Source organism: Salminus brasiliensis, chromosome 1 (genome assembly GCF_030463535.1).
Source record: "Salminus brasiliensis chromosome 1, fSalBra1.hap2, whole genome shotgun sequence".
NCBI classification, from domain to species: domain Eukaryota; kingdom Metazoa; phylum Chordata; class Actinopteri; order Characiformes; family Bryconidae; genus Salminus; species Salminus brasiliensis.
This window is the reverse complement of record NC_132878.1, coordinates 13,970,589-13,992,305: the sequence shown is the minus strand read 5'-3', so window position 1 is coordinate 13,992,305 and position 21,717 is coordinate 13,970,589. Positions and strand designations below refer to the sequence as shown.

At 39.0% G+C, this 21,717-nt stretch overlaps 2 protein-coding genes across 4 annotated transcripts in view; one reads left to right on the top strand and one right to left on the bottom strand.

The window, feature by feature from the left end:
- Nucleotides 1–18,021, top strand: fkbp15a (FKBP prolyl isomerase family member 15a). The gene is made up of 26 exons (XM_072672408.1): nt 1–65; nt 3,148–3,254; nt 4,225–4,282; nt 4,404–4,473; nt 4,555–4,629; nt 4,766–4,864; nt 5,596–5,745; nt 6,070–6,132; nt 6,805–6,948; nt 7,107–7,243; nt 7,356–7,404; nt 7,667–7,774; nt 8,117–8,201; nt 8,278–8,369; nt 8,840–8,906; nt 9,044–9,150; nt 9,950–10,048; nt 10,137–10,231; nt 11,061–11,163; nt 11,380–11,551; nt 12,957–13,093; nt 13,230–13,385; nt 14,810–14,905; nt 14,986–15,051; nt 15,714–15,821; nt 16,386–18,021. The coding sequence occupies exons 1-26, from the start codon at nt 1–3 to the stop codon at nt 16,740–16,742; spliced, it is 2,865 nt and encodes a 954-aa protein (XP_072528509.1). The 3' UTR covers nt 16,743–18,021.
- The window catches only part of lrsam1 (leucine rich repeat and sterile alpha motif containing 1), a 25,100-nt gene continuing 18,328 nt past the window's right edge, over nt 14,946–21,717 (bottom strand). For 2 of the 3 annotated variants that reach the window (XM_072672421.1, XM_072672434.1), the window contains exon 25: nt 17,038–20,232. In XM_072672421.1, the coding sequence (XP_072528522.1) occupies nt 20,110–20,232 (123 nt within the window). In that variant the 3' untranslated portion in view covers nt 17,038–20,109. Of the gene's footprint in view, nt 16,471–17,037; nt 20,233–21,717 lie in introns of those variants that run through there. The other variant, XR_011978959.1, reaches the window with a different exon arrangement.

Below are 21,717 nucleotides of genomic sequence, written 5' to 3'. Positions count from 1 at the left end.
ATGAAGGAAGTTAAAGAGCTTTTTCCTGACTACCACGATGAAGAATTCCTGGCCCCTAAAAGCGGGTAAGATTCTGGACCTTAATGAGAGGTGTTCAGCTCGGTTAGGTTAGGTTGTGTATGAGGGTTTACTCGTGAGAGCTGCTGAATTCACCGAGCTGCTACAAAATAAAAGCCTGCTGCCTCCAATGCGAGGAAAGCTGAATATTCATAATACTCAGTTTTAGTTTGTAGACGTTTTGGGGTTTTACACAAATGAGTATTGGTGTGCTGTAGCTCTTAGCAGCCCAGTTTTGAGAATTTAGTGCGCATACATTTAGCTAAGTTTTATTGTAAAGAAGTTCAGTGTAATAAAAAAGGTCCAGTGCAGCTTCACCACACTGCGAAATATTTTCAAAAATACATTCAGGCCAGTTTTTTAAAAAAAAAATTGTGCATTTTCTGCAGCTGTGTTTTACTCCCCACCAGTTGCCTTAAACTGCAGTTCCTCTAATTCCTTCACATGTTCCAGCTGTATATGGTTTAAAATAGGTAGCTAGAGCAGTAAGACAGCCACAACCAATAGAACTTCCTTTTCTCAGCATCTCAAGATAACTGATTGTGTTGTCTAGATCACTGCTTCTCAAGAACAATAAATTAGTGTTAATAAAAAATAGTGTTCACAAGATAATAATAAATTAGTGTTAATAAAAAATAGTGTTCACAAGATAATAATAAATTAGTGTTAATAAAAAATAGTGTTCACAAGATAATAATAAATTAGTGTTAATGAAAATAGTGTTCACAAGATAATAATAAATTAGTGTTAATAAAAATAGTGTTCACAAGATAATAATAAATTAGTGTTAATAAAAAATAGTGTTCACAAGATAATAATAAATTAGTGTTAATAAAAATAGTGTTCACAAGATAATAATAAATTAGTGTTAATAAAAATAGTGTTCACAAGATAATAATAAATTAGTGTTAATAAAAAATAGTGTTCACAAGATAATAATAAATTAGTGTTAATAAAAAATAGTGTTCACAAGATAATAATAAATTAGTGTTCAGGAGATACAAATGCAGAATAATACAGAATAATAGAATGAACTCCTGGCCTTTCTGGACTTCCATACCAGGCCTGTGCCATTCATCTGTAGATCTTACTCATAAAGTTCAGACACCATTGGAAGGTTTTAACTGTTTAAATTTGGTAACCCTTCACCCTCTGGACTTCTGGGGCAGGATTCACAAAAGTGTAATTTTTTTTTAGATGTGCATTGTCTCCATACTTAAGAAAAAAAATAAGATAAATAGTTATTCTACAATATCTTTACATACATATCTTTTCCTCTTAGTAAACAATTAGTTTTTAAGAAAACCAGTTGTCCTTAATTTTCTACTAAGAGAAAAGGTATGAAAAAAAGATTTTGGAGAATAACTATATTCTTAAATATTTTCTTAACTTTTTACGATCGCCTCACACTGTCTAAGACGGTAAGGATTTAGAAGGCTAGTCTCAAAGGTGACCAGTTACTAGAATTACTGGAGATTAAAAGTGGAGACTGTAGTGTAGAGTAAAGTAGAGTAGTGTCTATATAAGGACAAATGTAATTCCAGTCATCTTATTTTCCAAGGAGGATCTGTTTCCTGTTGGCTTTTCCCTCCAACATCACTTATAGTTCTTGTTTAGTGACATTTTTTGAATTCCTAAATTAATTCTGGCTTTCCTTTATTTTTCACAGATTTAACTGATTAATGTAACGTTTAAAAATGTGTCTTGGATTGTTTATGATCAGCTGTAAAATGCAGCATAAAAGGCTACGTTACAAATGGCAACAGTAGAAACCAACAAAGTGTAAGAATAAATCTTACTTATAGAAAAACTACTTATAATATGATTTCGTAAGAGAAAGTTTGAGATCTTTAGATTCTGAAAAAGTCCTTTTCTTAGCAATGTCTTTGTGAACATGGCCTCTAGTTCTTTAGCGAGGACTCTTACACTCTATTTTTGCTGTGTCCAAAAATGTATCATTGACACACCACTGTGCCCTGTTAAATCATATTGAATTGTTAAACTCTCAGTAGCAATATAATCACAGTTCTACTGTAGTATTTGTCTAATATTTTCAATGTCATGCAGCACAGAGACCAGAGGAAAAGGAAGAGACTGACTTTTATAAACCAAAAAGGTGGGGCATTATAATCAGGGGTCTGTGTAATGTCACTCACATGCAAGTTATTACGAGGCACGGACTCACTGCGGTCCACACCAACACAACGCACAAAGAACGAGTCAAGGGACGACACCAAGGATAGGATCGGAGGAATAAGGGAGAATTTGTTCTTCTTTCTTTAATCCTTCAGGCTGCTTGGCCTGTTGGGGAGCTACAGAAAGCTGGCAGTCATGTCTGCCGTGTGGGACACTGACTATCTGTGGAGAGAGGTGCAGGGGTCAGTATACCCACTTCTGAACCCAGAGAGATGAAACCTAGCCCTTCTCAGGAGCATGGTGATTGGAAGGGGTTTGTTTTTGAGAAATGTTTGAACTTTTAGATTATTGGGGCTGGCTACCAGTAGAAGACGTTAGAACCTTAAATTGGACTGGTGATTATGAAGTTGTGCTTTGGTGCTAATGGGAGGCTAATATTTTCTGTGCTTCTGCAATCTGATTAGGGTGGATAATTTTGGGCTTGTTGCCACTTGTTTCAGCTATAATCATTCTAATTCATAAGTCATGCTTCTGTTATGGTGAGTCAAATGTGTAATTTATGTTTTCCATTGTATTCATTTGTGGCGTCTTTACTAGCGTGGTATTATAGTTTTTCAGTTAAAATGTACCTGGTAGTCTATAGAATGGCTTAGTTTCTCAGACTTATGCAGAAGCCACTGTTAAGCCACCAAACACTTTAACTGGTGACTCATATTTTGTATTGTGAAGCCATATTTGGTATTAATTTGCATTGTTTAAACGGCAAGGCTTAGCAAGTTGGCATGCATTTGTTCTTTAGAAAAATGAGTCAATACTCTGGCTTGTTTTTGCGGTGTAGACAACAGTGCACTACAGTGTCACAAACCTCTTGGCTACGTTAGTCTTCAGTGAAAATCTGAAAATGTGAAAAATGTATCTAATGAGACAAATATTGTATGTGTGTGTTTCTCACAGGGCAAAGCTGGCCTCTCTCTTTGACCTGGACCAGGCTGAGAGTCAGGGAAATGAGTCCTTCCAGTTCACCGCCCCCAAGCAACCCAAAAAAGCCTCTGCCACCGTTGGTACACATGATGCCATCTGTTATTTATCTATTTTTACATAATTTGTACTGTCAGCTGTAGTGCTACATTTCTATTTCCATTGATGGCGTTTAGCAGACACTCTTATCCAGGGCGACTTACAAAAGTGCTGAATCAGTGGATGAGGATGGACATGCTAGCTTGTTCAGTGTACAGTGATTGAAAATAAGCAATGTGGCAAAATTGTAACCTTGCAAACCCATAAGACAATACTGCACAAACACAATACAATACTGTACAAATGTTTGAGGAAATGTTCCTCATACGTAATATGATTAATTAATTTTTTTCTTTGAGTAGTTCCTGTCCCTACCCATTTGAGTGTTTTTCCATCCCCTGAGCCTAGTAATGAGCAAGTTAACTATCCTTAGCTGAGGCAATGTTGGAACAGAAAACAATATTCAGGACAGAGTTCTCTTGGACCAGGGCTAGGAACCTGTATTTAGAGGGTGGCATACAAATTGGAACAGTCAATACACTCCCTCTATCACATGTTGCTACCAGTGCTAAGAGACATAAGGCAGGTTAATATCTCCACTTAATTACATAAGACCAGCTAACTGCTTCTTTTCAAACTGATGCTAACGCAACATCACTGGACAGTTCACAGTGTACACACTGCCAGTTAGCACAGCATTTCTAACTGGCTAGCATTTCACTGAATGATGAGGAAGAGGGAGCCACCCACAGAGATGCTCTTTAGATGATTCCATAGCCATCCATTACCAGGGTTTGAACCATTGATGGGACCATCGGTTAGAGGTATGCACCATTCAGCAGCCCCTAGAATGAACAGTTTAAAATGGGACATGAGAGAAAAAGTTAGTCAATGATAATTGGTTGATGTATTTTGGTTTTGTTTAGCTAGTGCAGAACTAGAAACAATTTGCCACAGTATAAAAAGCACATTGGGATGTAATCTATCACTGTTGTCCCATTTTGTTTTTTTTAGGCCCGCCTCCGACAGCTCCAGCTGTTCTGTTGGCTACTGGGGTCCATGCATTCTGCTAGTGAGTCAGTGTGTCTCATGTCCTCTTTTATGTTTTTATATTAGAAATGTTTGACTTGTCATGTCTGTTAATAATAGTTTGCATGACTGCTGAGGAACCTCTAACCAAGTTGTGTTTTCAGTGTAAATGGACAATATATGAAGCAAGGCAGGCTGGGTGCTGCCATCCTGGGAAACCATGTGACCAAAGAGGTGAGAAGATAATGAAGAACTAAGCAAGAGCAAATGATAAATCAAACTCATGGATGCTTTTTTTTGAATTTGTACTTGCAGTATAAAATCCTGCTGTATGGAAGTCAGCAGAAGCATATCACTACAGCACGAATACACCCTGGATTTGTCCTTACAGTAAGCTCTTCTCTTTTCTCGCTTCTTTCTTTTTGTCTTCTTTTACTTCAATTACTTTTCCTTTTCCTGTTATTTTTTTCATCTCTCCCATCTCATCTCATTCTCATTGTGCAGAATTGTTCCTCCTTCTCCACAGGTTCAGTCTGGTAACTACATCACATTCTACGATGATAAGCGTCAGAACTGGTCTCTGAAGTTTGACCCAGAAAAGGCTGGGTTAGACTTTTGTAAAGAGGTAAATGTGAACTGACCCAAAATTAAATGCTGTAGATGTGTGAACATCAGTTCTTTGTTTGACCTTTCTTAAACTGCATCATATTTGTCCTGTTCATCACAGCAGATTTGCAGTGAAAGCATCGTAATCCTAGTAAAGCTCTTGGTTTTGTTCAGCCAACTCCAGCATGGTCACTGTCTGTCTAGTTCTGATTTAAAATTTCTTCTTTTTTCTAGATGATCATCTTTTATTGCTAGTAGCATATAGAGTATATATATTTTTTTAGTAAACAGCATTTGTGCTTTAGTTTGTTTTAACCTGGCAGTAGGGCTGTGCAGTGGCTGGTGCAGTGGTACATTTCATACACAGAGACACAGCACCATAAAGAACATTAGGAAAGTGGTCAATAATGGTAAATGGTAAAGTGATGAATATAGAGCAAAAAGAAGAGAATGAATAAAAGTGTTACAATTGAAAGTGTAGGTACTCATTAATATTTGTGTCAATATTGTTATTATTATAATTTTTAAATTAGCCATGAATGTCTGACAGCTTCTGTGAATCTGTTTCTCTAATTGCAGCTTAGGGACTTAAGGTTGGCGGGCCAACCATGTCTTGCTGTGATATGTAAATGAATCGTCTAACCAGTCACAGTGTTTTACAGTGTGCTGTGAATATCATAATAATGGAGGGGACTTCCCTCTCGGCCACTCCCTTATTCTTCTGTCCCCCTTTCTCTGTCCTTCTCTCAGGTGTGTTTGGCCAAGTGTAGCAGCCAGACTTGTATTGACAGTCTGGTGGTCCAGGACCTGCTGCAGGGTGAAGGTCAGGCAGTGGATATCGGGGACACTGTGCAGATGGCCTTCTGTGGTTGGGTGTTTCAGAATGGCACTATTGGACAGGTCTGTTTGTGTGTGTTTGTGTGTGTGTGGTATTTCAGTTTCTTGATATTTGTAAAACTGAAATGTGTTTATGTTCACATAGCCAAAGCTCACAGCTTTAATGTAGTTTACTGCATGATGAGGTTTTCACAGTAGAACCTTCTGTGTATATTTGTTTTTTTTCCCCTCGTGATCTTGCTATTCGGACAGCTGTGCTGCTCATTACCAACTCAGGTCATAGCGTCATAGCCTAAATGATGTCCTGCAGTTTATGCTTAAGCTCATAATTGCATCTCTGTGTTTTGTGCTTGGTTATAGCAAGAGACATGTGTTTCTGTCTTGCAGATGTTTGATTCTAACAAAAACAAGCTCCAGCGAGTAAGGCTGGGGTCTGGGAAGGCCCTGAAGGTGAGGTGTTTGGCAGTGACAGCTGTTTATCATCATACATGTTCTACATACATACACTTTCTGTCAAAATATTTGTGGACACCTCTTCTAATGAATGCATACAGCTACTTTAAGTTGTACCTATTGCTGGCACAGATGTCCAAATGCACACACACAGCTTGTCTAGACCTAATAGAAAAGGACCCTCTGGAGCAGATAAACATTTAGCTGTTCCTTAATAAGCATTAAGACAAGCGGGTTTTGAATCAGCAGAGCTGTGTTCTCTGGAATGATGGTGCTCCATCCAATACTTTTGGGAAGTTGGGGAATTGGGGATGAGTTGGGGTGGTGGTCATGCAACATCCTGACCTCACTAATGCTCTTATTGCTGAATGCAATCAAATCCTCACAACAGTTAGTAGAAAAAACTAGTAGAAAGCCCCATTTGGATAGTAGGGACAGTTACTTCAACAAAAGCAGAATAACCAAATTTGAATACCTTTGAATTCTAAAGAGATAATGAAGGGGCAGGTGTCTCAATACTTTTGTCCACATAATGTATCTCTGTTATTTGTCGTTGTATATTCCAGTGGAGGAGGATGATGATTGATGGTTTTCAATTTCTGTTATTAAACTTTTTTCCAACTTCGGACCATCAGAGAAACCAATTCTCTCTTGCAATCTCTGTGTCAGGGCTGGGAAGAAGGGATGGTGGGGATGCAAAAAGGAGGGCGCCGGCTCCTTATCGTCCCTCCCAGCATGGGTTATGGGTCAAAGGGTGTTCCAAGCCATGTATCATCAATGAGCACACTGGTGTTTGATGTGGAGATTTGTCATGTAGGTTAATCTGTTTATTCTGAAGGAGACTCAACTCCTTTGTTAAGATTGTTGAAACATTTTGCATTTGCTCAATCTCAGTAGCCCATGTATACCAGTTTGACTCTTGCTGCTTGATGGAGTGGTTTCTTCATTTCTTCATTCCACTACCCCTTAAGGTTAAATTCTCCAAAGATGAAGACTGCCTTAGCAGTGCATCTGCAGACTCTTCCAATGCTTCTCCAGTCCCTGATCTAGAGAGCTCCAGTGTTGAAAGTACAAACCAATCTGCCATATGTGTGACCTCTGACCAAAGGTTTGTCCAAAGCAACATTTTACTTTTAAGATACAAGTGCAACAGTTTTTGATCAATGAACGTAATCTGTTTTGTCATTGAGATTTTGAGTTACCAATTGTTTAATCCTTAGACATCAAGCACCATATGCTAAATCAGGACCTCTAAATGAGCTACCAAAGGTAAGTAAAGAAAGGCTTTAGAAGAGCATTGTTATCCAAACCAAGTGCAGCATGAGCAAAGCTATGCCCACGTTTCTGAAATGCCATTCGGAATATAAGCTAAACGACATTATACCTTACCTTCCTACCTTAATAATATCTTGCATTCATATTAACCTTAAAATACATATGGGTTGTTAATGTAAATATTGTAATTCACTAACTCACAGTGACTCTAGTTTTAAATTTTCCTCACTGTTCTTTCTTTTCCTGTTAAACTCAGCACTCTGATGCAGCCAAAGCCAAACTCATCTCACGCATGGCTAAGATGGGTCAGCCCATGTTGCCTTTCCTCCAAGGGGCCATCCCAATTCAGGCAGAACAAGAAAAAGTAAGTGCTTATGGAGAAGTCATTAACAGAGAGGTTCACTTACTTTTTCTAGCCTGCAATGTGGATGATTACTCTTCGTGCTCAATAAAAGACATGAACAGTAAAACTGACTGCGTTATTAGTTTAGGTATGTGTTTGTCTATAGTTGTGACCTGGATCAGACCAGTTAGTAATTTTATTAGTAATCAGTGTAGAAATCCAGGCAGTTTCAAATGGTTTGCTTTCTTTTGCTTGCAACTGTGTATCAAATCCTATAACCTATAACCTGCTCCATATAACTTTATACTTCACATACAGCGGTTACACATTGCTATTTGATCTGCTTTCTATCTGTCTGTGTAGAATGTCGGTGAGTCTGGGCCAGTTTGTGATTCATCCCCTCAAGTAATCCCACAGCCCGTGGCTTCCAAACCTCCGTCCTGTGCTGGTGAGAAAGCACTATTATTATTTGTTTCCTACGTTTTCTGTTTCTAATAATTTAATATGCTTTGATTCTTTTGTAGTATCCCCAAAAACTGTCACCTTTCAGCACCCAGAGGCAAATGCTGCAGGATATTCCCAGCACGTGGATGTCTCCTCAGGTCGGGCTTTCCAGGTACACTTTCGGGACACCTTGTATTTTTTTTAATTTATTTATTTATTTTTATTTGATAATACTTGATCTGATTTGCTTTTTGTTTAAACTCCTAAAGACGAAAGTCCTGATGAGTGCCAACATAGTTGAAATATGTGGGCTTTGGCTTTATCATTTGGAAGAATTAACTGTCAAAACAAATTGTGGCATGCATTTACATGTGTGACCTCCTCAAAATCAGTCTGGTTAATCTAACAGTTTTAAAAAACAGGTTTCCCCCCAAACAGTTGAGGAATGTGTACAAACACTCGAAAGTTGGTTACAGATTCTGTCTTTTTTTGGTGTTGTGATGAAGAGGACGCTCTCATGTGGCTTCCACCTCCAGCATAACTGAAGCTGCCTTCAGCTTAATTTTCTGGTAGTTGTTGTTGTTGTTGTTGTTGTTGTTGTTGTTTGTTTTTGACCTTCTTTGTTCTGTGTCTGCTCAGCAGCCTTACGTTGCATCTCAGCTGCAGCCTTTTGCATCCGTCGTTCCACCCCAACACATGCCATACCAAGGTTAGTATAATACACACTTTCTCAGAGCCTTCATCCACTGATGTATTTCTTTAGTAGTGTTAAAATGCATCACATTCAAAGACCGTCAGATACAGGGCCAAATTTAACACATTTTCTGACCTTTTGTTTCCTTCAAGTTGCTGACATCAGCTCCTTCCTGTTAACCGAGGCACGACAACATAACACTGAAGTCCGATTGGCTGTTGGAAGGGTGGCTGACAGACTCGAACAGTTGGCCTCCAAGGTATAGCATATGGCCTTTGACTTTGATGGCTATAGACCCATGTTGGGTTCAATTAAGCCTAAATCTAAGCAAACAATTTCATTTCTTGATATCAGTAATCAAAGTGATCATGTTTTTAATTTGTAATTGTTTTTAATACGTAATTGTTTTTAATAAGTACAATTTGGACAAAAGTTTTGGGACACCTGCTCATTCATTGTTTCTTCTGAAGAGTTAATGCTGCTTTTGTTGGGCTTTTGTCTACTGCATGGGGCCACCTCTGATTGACTAAAGCACTACAAAATCTTCCTTTTTTATTTATCAATTTATTTTTTAATCCAGAGTCCTGTATAGAACCCAGATGCTGAGTCAGGACCTTAAATGGATTTACATGTGACCTTCCAGTGGGCCAAAATTTATCCACAATGAAGTGAAAGACTGAGCTTCAGTTTTTTAGGAAACATTTGGTTGTTCTAGCTTAAGAAGTGTAGCATATCATTGCATAGCTTTTAGCTTTGTAATTATCTTTTGTGATTATTCCTGAATCATCTAGCTAAAAAGATTGTAAAAACATGAAACCATGAACCTTTGCCCAACTAAATTAAAGCTACATGAACCACTGAACTGCTCTGGTTGCTGCATTATAAATCCCAAGGTTGTATACTGTGCTGCAGTATCAGCTAGCCTCTATAACTAAGTACATTTACGGTGTGACACAATTTCAAGACATTTTGAAATTTCAAGACATCTTCTAACCTATCTGAAGGGAAAAAGGCTCATGTAGGTCGAATTCTGTAGGTGTGATCTCTTTCTCTTCCAGGTGGAAGACCTGCAGAAGCAAGGTTTCTGTTCTTTTGGCATGTCTGCCATATCCCTGGAAACTGCCATGATCTTGCATAACATACAAAGAATCATTCAGGTAAGGTTCATCTCATTAAACAATTGAAATTGAAAAAAGGACCTTGGGTTGTGTAAACCAGTCTGTTTTTTGTGGTCTGACTTTGCAGGAGAATGCCTCTCTGAAGAAAGAAGTGCTGGAGAAAGATTCAAAAGTGGAGGAGCAGACACTCAAAATAGGAGAGCTCATTGAACAGAGGCAGAGGTTTGTTTCTCTGAGTAATATTCAATACTTGGAGTTTATTTCAGACTGTTCTGGACAGATTCATAGAACATACTGCTAGGATTAGCGTGCCATTATGAGCAAACTGCATCATAGAGACGCATCTGCTCTTTCATAAACCTGGATTACTGGCATGTTTTACCTCTTCATTTATATGTGGCACTATAGCACTTCTCCATCATGCGAATGTACTGTTACAGAATAATTACACAATATCAGCCCACAAAAAAATACCACTTGAATGAACCTTGTTCATTAGGTTAAATTAGGATTGATGAGGCATCTCTGAACTCCTTTGTGATGAGTTAAAGCAGATGTATTGGCAGTGGGCTGAGGGCCATAAAGGCACCCATCTTTAGGTAAAGAAGATAGGTAGTCATCAGTTGGGTACTTTTACACCACATTACAACATAGTTTACTACAATACTAAAAAAGAAAACAGGTAATAGGTAATATGGTATAGAAATGTTTTTCTTATTGGGTCAGAGAGTAGAATTAAAATCATAAAGCTTCTTTAAAACATCTTTGGGATTAGTTGAAGCCATTTTTTGATCCAACATCAGCTCTTCGCCTTTCCAGACTATACATAGTGTACCATGAGTTCTCCATATTCTCTTTTTCTTTATATTTTAGCTTGTACATGTACATTTAATTGATCAGAAGGGTGTTATAGAGAGTTCTGTAAAGGGGATATGACATGAACTGCATTTGCTTAGTCTGCATTTCTCAGCTCTGTGTGTGTGTGTGTGTGTGTGTGTGTGTGTGTGTGTGTGTGTGTGTGTGTGTGTGTGTGAGTGAGTGAGAACATTAGGTACATGGAGCAGAGCAGTTTGCTGATGGAAGAGAGCAACAATACACTGCAGAACAGCAGCCAGCACAACCATGCCAGGCTGCTACAAGCTGAACAAGAAAAGGTACAGTCAGTTCTAGAGTGGCATGAGTTCTCAAGCATCCAAGCTATTCTTTTTTCACATTTTATGAACGCCTTTAAATAAGCTCCCTAAATAGTGGAGATTGTAATGAGGCTTATTATTAATTAGCTGTATAAAATGTTTAAAAATTTGAAAACTAAACATGGTGGAAAAACAGGATGGAAACAGATGGCCTACTTTTAACCCCCCTAAATTCAGGTGCGTTTATCCGAAGAGCTGAGTTCCTGCTCCTCTCGTGTGTGTGAGCTGCAGGATGAAGCGGTGCATCACCAGCAGAGGGCAGCAGAGCTGCAGTCCCAACTCAATTCTGCCCTGCAGGAAAGCCAGAGCCGCTTTGCCCTCATCAGCACCCTGCAGGCTCAAGTGGAAGGTAGAGGAACAGTGGCCACTTCTGGCTGTGTTAATGGAGACTGCAGTGATTGAAACTGTTGAGCTTTGATGGGTAAATAACTTTAAAAATCCTACACACAAGTAAAAAAGGTTCTATATAGTACCTAAATATACACAGCCATAACATTAGCACCACTGACAGGTAAAGTGAAAAACATTGATTATCTTTATCTACAGTAGCATCTGTCAAGGGGTGAGATATATTAGGCTGCAAGTGAATAAATCTGTACTTGAAGATGAAGTTTTTAAATAAGGACAAATGGACACGCATAAGAATCTGAGGCACTTTGATGAGGGATTGCTAGACAACTGGATCAGAACAACTTTAAAATATCAGTCAGGTCTGGGTACCTACCCAAAGTGGTTCAAGAATATATACTTGTGAACCGATGACTGGGGAAACCAATCACCTCAGGCTTATTGACGCGACCTGTGGAGGCCCCTCCTCACAACTTGCTGTACTTGAAGGATCTGCTACTAACGACATGACAGGATTCCTTCAGAGGTCTTATGGAGACCCTGCTTCAAATGGTCGGCTCTGTGTCATGGTGGCACAAGGGGGGCCTACTCTGTATTAGGCACACGGTATTGTAATGGTTGATAGGTGCCTGTGGGACTCTTGAGTGGCGTAGCTCTCTAATCATAGACCCGATTATCATCCGATCACTACAGGTTTGATTCCCAGTAATGCCACAGCTATTGGTGGCCAGGACTCCCACAGTGCTTAATTGATCATTCTCAGTACTGCAGTGACATTGAGCCACTCATACCAGCACAACACCACCTAACACCATGTCAGTCACAGCAGTTCTGCTGGAGTTTTTAAACACTGTGTCCACTCACTGTCCATTCTGTTGGACGCTCCTACCTAGTTGGTCCACCTTAATGTAAACTCGGACCGAAGATATTTCTGGTTGGTGGTTGTTTAAACCAGTAGAGTCCTGTGGGCAGCATCCTGTGACCACTGATGAAGGACTGTGTGCAGCAACAGATCAGCTTCTGTCTTTGACTTTACGTCTACAAGGTGGACAAACTAGGTTGGAGTGTTTGGGTGGACAGGGTTTAAAAACTCCAATAAAAAAAAAAAAATAGCTGCTCTGTGGTGGTCCTGTGGGGTCCTGACCATTGAGGAATAGAGTAAAAGGAAGCTAACGGAGTATGCAGAGAAAAAGATGGGACTACAGTATGTAATTACAGAACTACAAAGTGCTCCTGCATGGTAAGTGGAGCTCATATACTGGCAGAGTTTATTCCGAACCAGGGGTGGTCATAATATTCCATAATATTCTGACTGTGTGAATGTATCAGCTCCTAAAGGTTAGGCTTGTATGCATTTGCTATACTTACTTTTTTGTTTGTGCTTTATTCTGTCTCTGTGTTTGTAGAGCTGAGAAATGAAAGGGAGCAGTCTCAGCAGCAGTGGAGAGCAGAGAAACAGAAGTTCAGAAAGATGGAACTGACCATGAAAACCATGGAGGAGGATCTCCATGACTTCAGGACTGAGAAAGAACTCCTTGAACAGGTGTGTGTTTCGATGTGTTTGAGAGAGATACAGAGACTTTGATTCAAGTGAGGAGTCTCTGGAATCCATTCATTTAGCATGTATTCCAATACAAAGTTGATTTTGCTGGTGCCCTGATTCCTGTGTGCCTTGCTAGATGTTGTCCGATAGGAAGAGGAAGTGGCAGCTGGAACGGGAGCGTCTTCTGATGGAGCAGGAGGAACAACGCAGGAGCAGTGAAGAGGAGAACCAGCAGCTCCGCAAGCAGCTCAGGAGGGCCAGAGTCTGCGCTGATGCACACACCAGGCAACAGGTGAACTGAATTGGGGGGGTATCTTGTACAATGTTTTATTGTGGCTTTATGATGTTTGATATTGTTGATTTTTTATTTTTTTTTTTCCCCCTGTGGTCTTTGATGCTTGTTTTATGTGTTTTAATGTATATCTGCCACTCTGTGTCACCCCTTCTAAACTGCCAGTATTACTGTCAATATGCAAAAATACCCCAGAGCAGAGTTTGATATAGGTGTACACACAAAATATTGGCGTGATCTAGTGCTTCACTAATAAGAAAGCTATAAACTGTCATCACAACTAGGGGTCCACCAATATGATAGAATATTAGAACATAAAAAAGTAACTTTAAGTGCTTTAAGCTTTAGGCTTTAGTCTACACAATGTCCAAATGTTTATGGACACCCCCTTCTAATAAACACATTCAGCTACCCTAAGTTTTAGCAATTGCTGACACAGATGTGCTGATGTGCGCACACACACACACGGCTAGAGGGGTAAAAAGCAGTGGAACCGTGTTTTCTAGAATGATTGTGTGCCATCCAATACTCTGAATGTAATCAAATTCTCACAGCAATGTTCCAAAATCTAGTAAAAAGTCTTTCCTGGACAGCAGGGACAGGTACTCCAACAAAGGATAAATTATTTTCTGAGCTCAATCTTATTTTTAACAAACGTCACAAAAAATGTATCGTCATAGAGAGCTACACCTACATGGTAGTAGTATTGGGATACCTGCTTATTTAGAAAGGGCATGAAGTGTCTTTAACTTTATCTAAAATAAAAACAGTTTATAAAAATATATTTAACTGCTTTGTAAATTGATGTAGCATGTATTTCCTGTCTCAGTTGGTAAATTATTTAGGCAATTGTAATGATATGTATTTAAAATATATTATAGTGACATTTTATTTTCATTATTGAAAAGCTTCTACCTTAAACATTACATTAGAGTATTCTAAGAGCATCTTTCCTGCTACATTTTCTGGACGCCTGAAAATAAATGAAAGTGAAGTGGAGCTTCTCTCAAATGGCCCTCTCATTCCTGATTTGTGTACTTTTTGGAAGGCTCATTTTAGGGCTCTGTTACACCCCTTGCTTAGTTTAACGAAGTACTCTGCGATCAAGTTCATGCTATGTATGCTAGACTGTATGAGTTTTTGTGTAATGCATTAAGTTTTACAGCGAGTGTTGACAGGTTTAAATCTTTAAGACTGGGATATACTTTTGATTTAAATAATTGATTTAAAAATAACGAACATGGTAAAAATATGAACACACTGCGCAGGCAAATGAATTGGCATCATTATAATTCAGTCTAATGTATAAACATTTGTATGGTGGGCCTGGTCCTGTACTCAAATCTTCTACAAATACTGATAATACCGGTCAGCAATTTAGACAAACCTTTTGTCTTTTGTGTTGCCTTCGTGTTAATCTACAGGCTGAGCTGGCTCTAGAGTGGCAAGAGATGTGTGATGCAACCGTGAAGGTGCAGAAAGTGAAACTGGAAGGAGTGGTTAATCAGTTGCGTGAACAGGTATGAGTGCTGCAGACAAAAAAAAGATGGCAGTCAGATGTGTATTCGGTCTGAATTTAATTTGTTTCTGTATGCCATAGTGTGCAACGTTACAGAAGAAAGCAGAGAGTGAGAAAGAACTGCTGGAGACCCATTTGGCTGCTCAGGTGAGGAGCAGCATTCATCTATTTCTTCTACAGCAGCCAAAATTATGGTTCCAGTTTTATAGAATAAAAACATCAGATGTCGTGATTCAGTTTTCAGCAGGATGAAGAAAAGAAGTGGACAGTCGGTCAGCGTATTTGAATAACACTGTACAAATGTATTTTAATGTAATTTAAATTGAAATCCAATAATATATTATTATAATAATAATTAACCCACATAGAATTTCTGTTCATCTGTGTAAAACGGGCAAAAAACCTGCTAACCCAGTGTTTCTCATCTCTGGTCCTGGAGGCACCCTTCCCTGCACATTTTAGTGCTTTCCCTGCTCCCAGCACACTTGATTCCACAAATCCGCTGATTAACAAGCATTTTCAGAGTTTCAGTGGGTGAGTTAAAAGAGGGAGTCCACTCCCATGTGCAGGACAGGGCGCCTCCAGGACCAGGGTTGAGAAACACTGTGCTAACCAATAAACTATGAAAACCAAACAAAGAACACATTTCATCTTCAGAGGAAACTAGCATGTGACTTGCACTTCTAACATCTTGCAGACTTATCTTCTCATTTCATTTATTGAAGACCGATCAGTCCACCACTGTTCTTTAAGTTTAATGGTATTTATTGGGATGTGAGTGTACTGAATGTGTGGTGTGTCTGGTACAGGTCAAGCAAGTGATGAATAGACTGTTCCACTCTCTAAAGGGACAGTTTGCACTGCAGGGCTCCTACACTGGTGACTCTGTTTTAAAGATGCTCCTCAAGACCATCAAGGTAGGTTTTGAGCAGTCAGAAAACACAATAGTATTTTGTAGTAGATGTTTTCTGCATACATGGGACCTGAAATGTAATTGTTTTTTGGTTCTTTAACTAGATAAAAACAACCCAAATAATCAAGTGATGTTAATGTAGAGTGGGTGTGGCAGGTTAGTACACAAAATATATAAACATACTAGCGTGTTTTGTACAGAAAGTGATGAAGCGTTGCTATGCTAACATGCATTGTGTTCCTGGCTTTTTTTCCCCCCTTCCCTCAAATTGTGTTTCACACTGCATTGTGGGACAATCATGTATTATTAAAACCATAGTAGATACTGAACTTTGAGTACGCAGTTAGGAAGCACCCCTAGGTATTCACCATTGAAGTGTGGTCCTCATCACACAGGTTTATGAAAGTGTGCTGTGCTTCCAACAATGGAGAATCCTGAGAACCGCTTAGTGCGTAAGCTGTTCATAAGTTATAGAGAACACAATCATGCTGGTACTGTAGTAATTAATCAGGATGCTATATCGTGTATTTTGCATATAAAACTAAATTGTTTTTTTTCCCCACTTTAGCATGTGACTATGCAACTTCTTAAACAACCCCCGGAGGTCGTCTCCGCAGCAGATGGTGAAGCAGGCTATGAAGAGAAGTGTCTCCCTACAGAAGAGACGGGGAAGGAGGAGAAGATGGAGGAAAGTGGAATAAAATGTGAAAAAGAGGATCCTTTACAGGCAAGCCTTGACCAGACCTACGTGACTGCAAGACAAACGACCCACCTGGACTCATCTGAGCTGACTTGCGATTCATCAATAGCTTTGGTTCTAGATGGGCAGTCAATGGACACACAGAGTGATGAGCATGGAGATGAAAATAATGCTAGCTGCTCCGAAGATTTAAATAGGGAGGGTGTAGAAGTTGTGAGGGGTTAGCATCCCTCACAACTAGACTGGATTGGATATTCATGTATCTAATTTCTAAACCAACATTACTCAGATACTAGGATCATTAACTGGACTAAACGTGATGGCAGCTGAAATTAAAGTGTATACATGTTTTTATATATTAACACTAAAAACTTTTGAGGGCACCTTTATCAGCAAATGTATATCATTAATACCATTGCTGTCACGCAAAAAACAATCTCCAAAATTGAACATTTACAGGACAAAGAAATATAAATAACTTTCAATGGAAGTCAGTGTAAAAAGATCTTATTCCATGTCATTTTGGAGCATTTCTGTTGGTCGATTTATTGTGAACTTCTGACACAATGTAAAAGACATTTCATATGTCAAAAACTGCAAAAACATGGAGATAGAAGGCTTTTGCATGAAAGTGATATTTTTCCAAATGTATTTACATGCAAGTGAAATGTTAAAAGGTCATAGGTCATTAAGACTGAGTAACATTGTGGCTTGTAAAGGAACACTTTAGCTGAGTCATGTGTCAAGCAAGTTTATTTTATATATTTCTAAGATTACACCAATAAAGTACTAATCTCACAATTTGACACAACTGAACGGTAGATGTCTACCTCAGAAGATCCTTACAAAAATCATAATCCATCCACTATTCATACACATACAGTGTCTGATGGTGGAAAACACAAGACAAAATGACAGGGCTTCACATTTAAGGCAAACATACACACTAAGGCATGTCATTTAGGAAATCTTAATAGATATTGAGTGAAAATGAGGACTGAGGCAATACTTTAATATTACCAACAAACACCAATGACTTGCTCATCCTATTTTTTTTACCTGAACATGCTAGAATAGAGTTAAACTGTAGACTTTTTGTTACATAAATACATTTCTTAAGATAATATGCAGTCAAAGAGTATACAGCATGAAACTTTTCCAGGGAGGCTTTTTACTTGTTTTTGTAACCTAGTTTTGTTAACTTAACATTCACAACTTGACAGTTACATCAACAGATGGAGACATGTTTATAGGTTGCTAACAGTTAGATTTGTGTATAACTGGAGTATATAACTAGGCTGAGGGCAATAATACAAATTAGTCATTTTGGACGAGACTGCAGGACTTTCTTACTATAAATACAAGTTTTACATCATGCACATATACTTAGTATTTTCCTTAAATTTACTAAATCTTTCATATACATTTACTTGTATTGAAAAATGGTTAATTCAGAGTATGAGTTGAATAAACCCAGTTCAATTGCATGAAGTAATTATTTTGGTTGAACGGATGAAACACTTTTCACTGTGTACAGGAGTTGCGTAGTCCAAAGCATGCTTAGTTATAAGAGCACTTTAGTGGATAAGGATTTTTGTTGTTTTTGCGTTTTGGCATATGTTCAAATGAACTTGGTAATATAAGTGTGTGTTTATATATCTGGGCCGAATACACAGCAGTGAGTTTAAAAACTAACAGCAAAACTACAGGGGTAATGAGGCAACAGGTTTTAGAGCTTGGTTTATGGGCAGGGTGAAAAAGGACAGAGGAACTGTACTTTAGTAAAGGAAGGATCACTTTTTGTTACAATTACAATAAAAAAAATAATACTACGGAAGCCAAAACTGCACTTGAATGATTAACAAAAAACAACTATCAACATTCAAGCATTAGTCAAGTACATACAAGTAAAAAGTAAACTTTTGAAATAAATTAGAGGCTTTCTTTGTTTGGTGGTGTGGGTTGAGGTGACCTCAGCAGTACGAAACTCTTTGCATTTTACCCTTCAGTATCCTAGAACAGTAACACACCTACCAAACCTAACACTTTAGAGACAAGTTGGATCAAGTGTGGCTGACCATGGAAGTCAACAAAACAGTGTTGGACACTGGTTGCCCAGGATCAGAACTGAACAGTCCTGGCCTGTTGCCTGAAAGTCTGGACCAAGGTTTGTCTTTTTGTTGCGTTGTACGCATTTGGTCCAGTTAATTTTGGTTTCACACTGCAGTTTTGCGAGCGCACTGAAGAACTTGATGAAGAGCACGATACGTCATATTCCGGCGTCACCACCTACGTGGACTAAATCTTCCTAAACTTGACACTGATTGTCTGCAGAAGGACGTGCGTCTGACGTCTGTGTGTTGTCAATTCAGTGGGTATCCTTTCCAACATAAAATGAATGACCAGATTCTTTTCTTTACTACTTTCTTGCTCATATTATGGTACATATACCAGCAGCACCGGCTTCAGGCACAGTAGTTGAAACTAATTATAATTCACCAAATGACTGTGCTTGTCGTGCAGCAATTATATCTTATTCGACCGAAAAGGAGGAAAAGACGGTAATCATTTTGTCTACTCCTCTTCCTCTTCATTTTTGCTGCTCTACCGCTCCTGCCTCAACTTCCTGTAATTGGGACGAAAGTCTGAACAATCCAAAAGAGTGCTTTTACACAGCAAACGAATCAGACCATGATTCACTTGATCTGGATTGAGACCACCTTGGTCCGTTGGTTCGGGACGCCTTTTACACTTAGATACGCTAAAAATAAATAAAGGTGCTAGAAAGGGTTCTTTGAGCAATGCTATAGAAGAACCATGTTTGTAAAAGAGATACGTGTTAAGAACCATTAATGTGGTAAAGAACCGTTACATAAACTTCTTTAAACCTTTAAAAGGCTCTTCCCTCACATCTCTTTTGCAAAAGCAACGTGCCCATAAATGTATTTTAAGAATATGTCATGGGAACTGTCAAAAGTCTTGTAATCAACCATGCCAAAGCTTTGGCTGACAGAGCTTAGGTTGAGAAATGTTTTCTTTTAAATAGGTCTATAGCATCTGTAACCATTTTAAGTCAACTGCTGACATAAGACCCGAGCGCAGCAAAAAAAAGAAGCGAGTTAGTAAATGTTTTTTAAGCTCTTTTCTTAGCTCAGCTGGATGAATGTAATAGATACTGTGTTGTACTAGTTGTGATTCAGGGAGAACAGACATTAGACACAAGAAAGGCACAAATGCTTAAATAGTGCAAGTGGGTACCATTGGAACTATCGCTAAATAATCTTCAATTATTTCCCTTCTCTTTCTTTTACAACACTCCAAGTTCAGGACAGCACACCAGTTTAAATACATATACTGAGGTCACAGTCTTTCAGCATCTAGCTGTCCTGCTAGAAATACTCCCATTCGATTGGCCAGCTGAGATGGGAAAGTGCAGGAGTGGATACAACTTACAGCATTTGAAATAACTATCACTTCATGCAGAAAGAGTGAAACTGGACGAGTCTGAAATTATAATAATCCAGAGAAGGACCTGAGTGAGTGAAGACCAGGTCAGGATACAGTTTGGAAGGCTGTCGTGTGCTGAAAGGGTTCAGCCGTGGTAAAGGCGGATGCGCTGAGTGATGACACTGCGGCACAGTGGGCAGGAATGCAGAGCGTCGCTGCACACTAGGCAACAGCACACATGTCCACATGGAAGGTAGACCACTTGAGACTGGAAAACAAGACAGGGAGCAAAGTACACATTGTGAGTCAATGGCTTGATGCAGCAGGAATATGCTCGCTCTTGTTTATTTGTACAGTAAAATGGCATTTTTCTCTTTACATATCCCAGTTTAGAAATACAGGTCCGAGCACAGGGTCAGCCATGCTGCAGCACCCCTGGAGCAGAGAGAGTTAAGGGGCCCAGCAGTGGCAGACTTTTGGACCTGGGTATCAAACCCACAACCTTGTGATCAATAAACCAGTGCTCTAATCACTGAGCTACTGCCCCAAACAACATGCGCCGTTCCTGAGGGTTCTGCAAAATACAAGGTCAATGTATGGAGCAGAAAGAGCAAGCTCCTCTTCCAGCTCTTCAAAGAATCAATGGAATATGTAGTCCTCATATGAAGATAGATCAGTTACTAAACTGATAAATGTCCAAATATTTGTGGACACCCCTTCTAATAAATGCATCCAGACACTTTATGTTGCTGATGCACACACAAGTCCCAGGAGAGAAGTACTGCGAACAAAATAGCAAATATACATGGACTGATTGGCACCATGCCTATTTCCAGGTGTGGGCTAGATTGAGCTGTATAGAAGTGGAACTGTGTTCTCTGGAATGATGATGCTCCAGTCAATACTTCTGGAGTGAGCTGGGGAGCCTAGGATGTAGTAACACAAAGTTACAACGTTTCTAAATTCAGCCATGTCACTCCACTGCTGCGATCTCTTTTCACTGGCTTCCTGTAGCTGCTGCCCGCATCAGATTCAAAACCTTGACGCTGGTCTACAAAGCCAAGAACAGACCAGGCTCACTGTCTTCAAACGTAGACTGAAGGCCCACCTCTTCCTAAAATACTTGTGCGAATAGTAGAGTGATCACCTTATTGACTTGTGTGTAGTAGTTTCTAAACTTAGAGATATCTTTGAATGTTTAGCCTATTTAAACTAGCTGAGGTTATCCTTGGGTAAATAGCAAAGCACTTTTGTAAGTCGCTCTGAATAAGAGCATGTGCTAAAAGCCTTAAATGTAAATGTAAGTAAAATCCCTTGTATGTGTAACATACTTGGCGAAATAAAGAGATTTGGATTCTGATTATCTAATATCCTGACCTCACTAAAGCTCTTTTTGCTGAAGGCAATTAAATCCTTACAGCAATGCTCCAAAATGTAGTAGAAAGCCTTCCCTGGACAGTAGAGACAACCAGTTACTCCAACAAAAGCAGGATAAACTTTTTAATACCCTCAATTTCATAAGAAACAAAGAATAAGCAGGTGTCCCAATACTTTTGTCCATATAGTGTAAGTACAGATACTGAACTTGATCTTACCCACCAAAGGCTGGAAAGTGATTTAAATACTGTAGTGTTGTCTGAAACTTACTCGTCTAGGAATTCTACTTGTTGTTTACACTGGATCAGAATCAGAATCAGAATCTGACTTTATTGGCCAAGTATGCTTACACATACAAGGAATTTGTTTTTGGTTA